General features: G+C 42.8%; 2 protein-coding genes across 2 annotated transcripts in view; both read right to left on the bottom strand.

Moving 5' to 3' along the window:
• LOC138042238 (uncharacterized) overlaps positions 1-2778 on the bottom strand; it is a 12350-nt gene extending 9572 nt beyond the window's left edge. The window contains exon 1 of the mRNA XM_068888054.1: positions 1235-2778. Within this exon, the coding sequence (XP_068744155.1) occupies positions 1235-1711 (477 nt within the window). The 5' untranslated portion in view covers positions 1712-2778. The remainder of the gene's footprint in view (positions 1-1234) is intronic.
• Positions 2779-2915: 137 nt separating this feature from the next.
• LOC138042237 (glycine betaine transporter 1-like) overlaps positions 2916-7500 on the bottom strand; it is a 13697-nt gene continuing 9112 nt past the window's right edge. The window contains exon 3 of the mRNA XM_068888052.1: positions 2916-5505. Coding sequence (XP_068744153.1) covers positions 3618-5505 — 1888 coding nt within the window. The 3' untranslated portion in view covers positions 2916-3617. The remainder of the gene's footprint in view (positions 5506-7500) is intronic.

The following is a 7500-nucleotide window of genomic DNA, read 5'->3' on the forward strand; positions in this document are numbered from 1 at the left end:
ACAAAGCATATAACTTATTTACAGACAACTGAAACATTTTATAAAAGCGAAATTTGAACGAAGAAATTTAAGAAAAGTAACGCTAAAAAAAGTTTTCCAGGCAAAATGTGGTCATTTTAGCGTTGATTACGAATTTTTGGATGCAAAACTAAAATTTTCTTCAATTTATCTGCTTACTTGGACATAAATTTGACAGAAAACTGATGAGGCACGAATAATTTTACGATTTTTTGGAGTAATCGTATTAGCGATCAGTGCGTAATATGATAATGCAATAAAAGTGTCAAAATACAGTCAAATTTGCGACCCGTTGCTAACGGGTGACCCGAAAACACTGACCCCCGGTCCATGGACCCCCCTACGGACTGGGTCCATGGACTGCCTTACGGACCGGTCCACGGACTATCTCTACGGACCACCCCAAAAAACACAGAATTAAAAATAAATAACAACTGAAAATTTGTTTATACCGGTTGTCTGGATAAACCACTCTTGCCGGTGAAATCTCAGCCGTTACGCTTCGCAAATCAGGCTAAGGCTCAGGTGTTGCCTTTTCCTTCGCTGTTGACCGGAGTGCTTCGAAACTAAGTTCTTCCGCCATTTTGTTCAGGACAGAGAGATCGCGAAGCGTGGGGCGAGTTCACAAACCCGCGGGAGAATGATCCGAACAAAATGGCGGAGGGAAAGAAAGAAAATACAAATAAAACTTAGTTATTATCGATCTTTTTCGAAGGAAGGGACAATAAGTGATTAATAGACTTTGTACCCGAGCCTGAGCCTTAGTCTGTTGAATTTCCGGAGCGTTACGGTTGAGATTTCGCCGACACGAGTGACACGAGTGGTCTATCCAGACAACTGGTAAGTCAAATCTTTAGCTCTTATTTATTTTCATTTCTATGTTGTTTTAGGGTGGTCCGTATTGGGGGTCCGTAAGGGTAGTCGGTGGACAGGTCCGTGAGGCAGTCCGTGGACCCAGTCCGTAGAGGGGTCCATGCTAACAGGAACGGAAGATTAGCAATGGAAGAGACCAACAATTAACCTCTGTTTGCTAAAAACCACCCAAATAACCGATTTTTCGACGGAAAATTCATCCCAGAGGATAAAACTATTCACTGGACATGTAATGAAGGTAAATATGTTCGAGCGAAAGCGAAAACAAGCGAATATTTTGAGGGAAAACACAATTCTGTGAGATCGATAATAACACGTGAAGACACGCAATTTACGCTTTTACCTTTTCAGCGATTTTAACGCTTGAAATTCCATCAAATGCACCACAGTCCTTTTCTTTATCCTTTCCGAAGCCTGTAGTGTAATTGTTTGGCCAAAAAACGTTATTAAAACCGCTCTGCGATCGCTTGAAAAGTTGAAAATATTTCGCCTCGCTCGGCTCAAATTGCCTGAGTCGCAATGTCCGACATGTAGGCGTCATGAAAGCTACAGAAAGCCAGGATTTACAGGGAAACTGGGGCTTTTTCTCCCCAGTAAACACGCCAAATTTCAGCGAGATCGATGGAAAGGACGCAGAGCTACGAGCTCTACAGTAATGATTCAAATTTGAATCATTCTCAGGGGGTTCTAGGAAAAAGAGTTGACTCCCCACTTGAAAAAAATTAACTGGAACGCTGCAGTTCAATACCACCCAATTCAGTGCATTCTGTCTTTGTGTAACATGTACCTCAGACAACGCAGTGTACGGTTCATGGAGCATCTAGTTCAAAATCAATCTAAAATGGATTGAGAAACGGACGGAAGTGCGATGAACTAAAATTACTCGCTTCGATGGGTTACCATATTTCCTATAAAATTGAACCAGTGCATTTCAAGCCCCAGTTAAGATTAGCATTCAAAAAAATACACCCAGCGAAAAGTACGTTTGAATTTTAAAACTAATGCCCCTTCTCTTCTGAAAATTATTAGGCCTTGTAATTTCCAATTAATTCCATCATATCAAAGACATTGAATTATCATTTAAATTCAAGAGTTGACTCAGATCCTTTGGCTTCTTGATAAACTATTATCTAGATTTTCCCTGTAGGTATAGCAAATTTATTCAGTTCACTGGTCAGGTAGGTGTGAGGAAAGGAGATGGGGTTAGAAACAAGGTCTCCTGTTAAAAGCTAAACATTTGATGGGGAATTCCTGTTCGGGTGACTATACTACATAAACGATATCGGAAGTTCCAAGCACACCGATCAAGCGGACTAAGGGCCTGTTCACATGAAGGTGGGGAACCCCGAGGAGGTGAGGTACCCGCCTCGGTGGGGTAACCAATGTCTCCTTACAATTTCTCTTGTTTTCTTGATTACGTTTACATGAGAGGTGGGGTATCTCATCGAGGTGGGTTGCCTGGTCAGCCGGGCCAGGTAACAACCCGCTTAGGTGGAGTGAGTTTTCTCCATGTGAATGCTGAAGGTGGGGTAGCCCGCTTGACTGGGATGATTTATCTTTCGTTTGAACATTCCGCAAAAGCATTTGGAAACCTCATCTCAGCGCCCCGGGGCTATAAACATTGCATGTGAAGGCTCTCTTTTTTTTACTACGGTTAGGCGGGATCCCCTACCTCCATGTGAACAGGCCCTAACTAGTTCATTGATGGTGCCGTTATTTACTACCAGTACCACTCCAACAAAACGTAGTCCTAATTTTCGGACAGAATTTCCTCACAAAAAGTATCACCATTCATCTGTCATTCAGAAGTTCCGGATTTTTTCGGCATAATTGGCATGCGCACGGAAATGTACAGAGACCGGATAGTGGACCAAAAAACTCATGGGTTTAAGTGCTGTAACTATATTATACAGCTCTTTCGTGAAAACTCCCCGATATGATCTGCTAAAGCACATAAATTCAAGTAAGCGACGTATTCAGCGGTTCCCAGTTCCCCTCGAAAAATGACAGGCAGAGACAGAAAATACGTTCACTATTCTAAAACTTTTACTATGCAACAAGCATTAACTTATTATTCGGAAAGAGTCGACCAGTTGTCACATTCATGCGGTTCTAGCTGTGATAAAACACAAAACTAGTGAAGCTGATACTGATCGTTTAGCAGACATCTTTTCTCCTACTTCCAGTCTTACACATCCTTGCGCAGATTTAAATACGGGGCAAATGATGATGCCCAAAGACGCCACTATACGCCATACCTAATAAATTTTCACTCGCATGTTCATGTTACCTCAAGTAACGCGTTTTACTGCACCATTGAGAACAATGCCATGTTCAGCTGCCGAATGTTGAAACGTTCTTAAGTCGTATTACACTACTGCAAAAAATTTAGTTCTTCTTATCATGGAGCACCTGAAATGGCGGCTGTTAGGTGCCAAGTTGCGGAATAATATGACATAACTGGTTCATTTGAAACCTCATCTAGGTAAAAATGCAACCATAACAGGTGCCCAAATTTTGCTACTTAATATGTGGTACAGAATAAATCAGAATCTTTTGAAAAATTCATTTCGTACTAAAATGGCTCGCAATGTATATTCTATAAATAAAACAAATGAATAGACCACTAATTGGTTTTAATAAAAATAGAAGAAGGGATAGCTCTCGAAAGATATTCAATAGTTAAAAGTGACTTCACTTGACTATTTTAAAAATCTTGGCCTTATTTATAACTTCGCATCCTCATAAGGAGGAAGGTTCTCATCAGTGTGCGTTAGATTAGCTACCACAATAGAGGGCTGGTCAAATTTCGACGGGGCGGCATCATTTTTAGTTTTTGGAGTGGAGATCGCGCCGTTGGTATGTCTCGTCTCCATGCCACTGCCGTTTTCAGCCACGGTATTTGTGTGAACCTCACACAGATCAATTTCATGGCTTGATGCACCGTTTGCAGCACTTTTTCCACCCAGGTCGATACTATTGATATGATTGACGTGATGTTCCATCTGAGCAGCAGCAAAAGGGTACGTTAACATCACTGCAAAGAAATCTTCAACCATGTTTCCGTATATGTTGTACTTCTCCCGCATGGCATTGCGAATGGCTGTGCCATACGCGAAGAACCCAAACAGCACAGCCCACCCAACGTAGGATAGGCCAGCAACGACAGATTCCAGACATAACAGTAAAATCCAAAGATAAAACGGAACTGCCAGAATGAGCATGTAGAGCCATTGCCGGTCTTTTGATCCACCAAGTTTGTAAGCAGCTCTTCCCATGGGATACCATGGGGCGACGGCAGCCAAAAGTACTTTACCGATGCCTGAGAACGTCGGATTGCTTATTACGTCTAATAGACCAGTGCTGAACTTTGGACCGTGCTGATCAAGGTCACCAGCTTCCATCTTAACTGCTCTCCACAATGCCACGCACATGAAGCACAGTAGAATAGTATAAGGGACACCTGATGCTATGGACATTGATTGAAGAGCCTTTAGTCCGCTTGGGCCTCCCGCATAGAGCAGAGCTGTGGCACATGCGCCTTCGGTTAAGGCCCAAAATACACGCTGGATGATAGGAGGATCCGGATCACCGTTGGCGGAGAGACAATCAATCACTAAGGAACCGCTGTCGGAGCTTGTGACGAAGTAGAAGATGATTCCAATGAGAGACACGATTGAGAGGAACATTCCAAGATCACCATATTGGCCCATTACGTCAAACCACATCTCGTTCGTTTGTCTACACGATAACCGGTACAGTCCGTTCATCGACTCTGTACTGTTCTTTCCTCCAAGGGCAGATGAACACGTGATGTTTGCTCTCTCGGCATCTCTTTCCATTTTCAAGCCTGCACTGCCAAAGATGCAAAACCACAGAAACGAATATATAATTGGAGCTGTCATTGTACCATTAATGAATTGTTTGATGGTTCTACCTTTTGAGATCTTGGCGATAAACATACCCACGAAAGGAGACCATGCGATCCACCAGCCCCAGTAGAAGATCGTCCAATCGTTCATCCAAAACTGCGCCTGTTTTCCGTCTGGTGCGTTTCCGAGTTGAGCAAATGCATCTGTGTGGAAGCCAAGTTGGACGATCCACTGGATGTAGTATCCAATGCTTTGAACGTAAACATTGAGTATGTGCCAAGTGTCCTCGTAGAAGAAGCCAATCAACATGATGAACATGCCAATGGTGAAGCAGATCTCGCTTAGCCGTCGAATTCCAACTTTCAGGCCACTGACAACTGAGGCAGTCGCACAGGCTGTCACGCACCAAATGATGATGATTTGATTCGTTTTAGAGAATTCGATCTTGTCAAAAACGCGGTTGAAGCCGGTATTCATCTGGATGCAGCCGAGTCCAAGACTGGTGCAAACGCCAAACATGGTGCAAACTACTGACAGGATATCCACTGCATCGCCCATCCAACCGAATATCTTGTCTCCGATAAGAGGGTAGAAGCAGGATCGAATGGTCATAGGAAGGCCTTTTTTGTAACCAACAAAGGCAAGGAGAAGTCCAACGATAACGTACACGATCCAGGCGTGTATACCCCAATGAAAGAGAGTCAAATTCATAGCATCCTGAGCTCTCTGATTATCGTTATACCTGTTGAAAGGGTTTAAAACGTCTGTGAATTCTCAAAGCCGACAAATTATAAAGCCCGTTCGCGGACTGGAGATCTCACTTTGTCGCTGTTTCAAGTAGTATGATAGGAATATCTAACCAGACAAGATCTGATTCAGACTCGGTACCAGTGCTCTCCGGTCCGGGCACTTTTGGAGAAAGGGTTTTTTGACTAAGCGGAGAATAGATCTCAAGATAGCGAAAACCGGAATAAAGCTTGTTGGGTTCAGTGAGCTAGCATTTCGAAAGTTACCACGGAGATGTAGCCATTTTTTTAAATACAAATAGGATTATCATTATTTCGCATTCTTACACAAAACGTAAAAAATCCAGACGATTTTTTTCATGTTTCTATAGCATTTTCTTTTCACTTAAATATAGTACGTTTTTCCTACATTATGTGCTAATTAAATTAAGCGAGAGAATTTGGTGGAGCTTAAGACATTTGAAAAAAACAAGTACTAGGTCGCCGAATTGGTGTTTGAGGTGTCATCAAAAAGTTAGTTTTTTGAGGGTTCTTTAGAAGTGCTGTATCGATACCATGGCAACATTTGAGGCCTTTCAGACCATACAATAATTTTAAACTGACGTCAAAGTGTCGACCATGTGATAGGATGGAAAGTATTTCAGTTTTTTTACCATTGACCAACCACCTCTAACCTGCAAATTACAGAAAACCCTCAGTTTCTAGCCCCCAAATTCCAGACTGGGTGTTTGTGCCCAAATCCGAGTCTGAAGTATTCCTCAGCGCAAAAAGCCGATTAACGCTAATCCGAGATTATAAATTAACCGAGGAGTTTATTTCTCTACACCCAAATGCTGTTGAACGGTGATATTCGGCAAAACTTCACATTAGAAGAAGTCAATCTTGAAAAACAAAAATAAGCAAAAGAAACTTTTGCCAAAATGTAAAAAAAAAAAACCAAAAGTTTACGCTAATCCTGGATTAATTTAATCGGCTTTCGAACAACCCAGCAAGGGTTCAGTCCTAAGAAGATTCATGTTCACTGAGCCTGGACGAGGCCGTTGTCATTTTTTCAGGATTTTGGCTGCAGTTGTCTACACAGCACTGAAATTTGTATTGAAGAAAAGAAGCTGGTTTAACAGGCTTGTTCCAAGGAGTCTCTTGTATCTCAAAGGTAGACGTTCGAACTAATAATCTGAACCTCATATGTTCTTTATTTATGAGAATTTTTTTCCCGAGTAAACATCAGAAGAAATTGCACCTCCTCACGATTAACATTCTTTTCAAGATTCTTGGATGATATCGTGACCCCGATCACCTTGTAGAGAACGTGGTCACTCTAGAACATGATGATGACCTGAGGCTATATCCTGTAATAGCGCCTTCCTAATCGGCGAATCAATAGCATGAAATTAAATATTTGCCTTATGCAATGCTGTCACCAACCTCGTTCCCAGGGTTCTCTCCTACTCGTCCACCGGAGCGTAGGAGAGAACCCTGGGAACGAGGTGGTGCCGTCACCGTAGGAATTGGCGTTGTAATGCATCAATCAATTCCAGCGGTGCCCATCCCCCCCTCCCCCCCTCCCGGGCAACCGCGGGGCATTTGCTCAAGTTGTCAGTCCCGGGGGTGGGGCATTCGCAATTTTATTGCTGCCCGGGGGCTGGGCATTAGCCTACCCCGGGGCGACCCCTGGGCATTTGACACACGTGTTTTCGAATTAACATGGAAGAGTTTATCGGAAAAGACGAGGCCTTCGTTAAAGACTGGCTTGTCCGTCACGGACTCGAAAAACTTGTGGATGTTTTTAAAGGACTGTTTTCTCAATTTTAGGTATTTCTTCATTTATACTTGTAAGCATATTAATATCTAAAAGCGACAAGGTGAACTAATATCACAAAACAATCACTGACGTGAAGACTGCGTAAACACAATCTCGTACCCAGAGTCCTCGGGCTTCTTGGCCAGCGGGTGAGCGCCCGGAGAGACTCTGGGATAATCGACTTGAACTA

Source organism: Montipora capricornis, chromosome 3, assembly GCF_036669925.1.
Source record: "Montipora capricornis isolate CH-2021 chromosome 3, ASM3666992v2, whole genome shotgun sequence".
In the NCBI taxonomy this organism is placed as follows: domain Eukaryota; kingdom Metazoa; phylum Cnidaria; class Anthozoa; order Scleractinia; family Acroporidae; genus Montipora; species Montipora capricornis.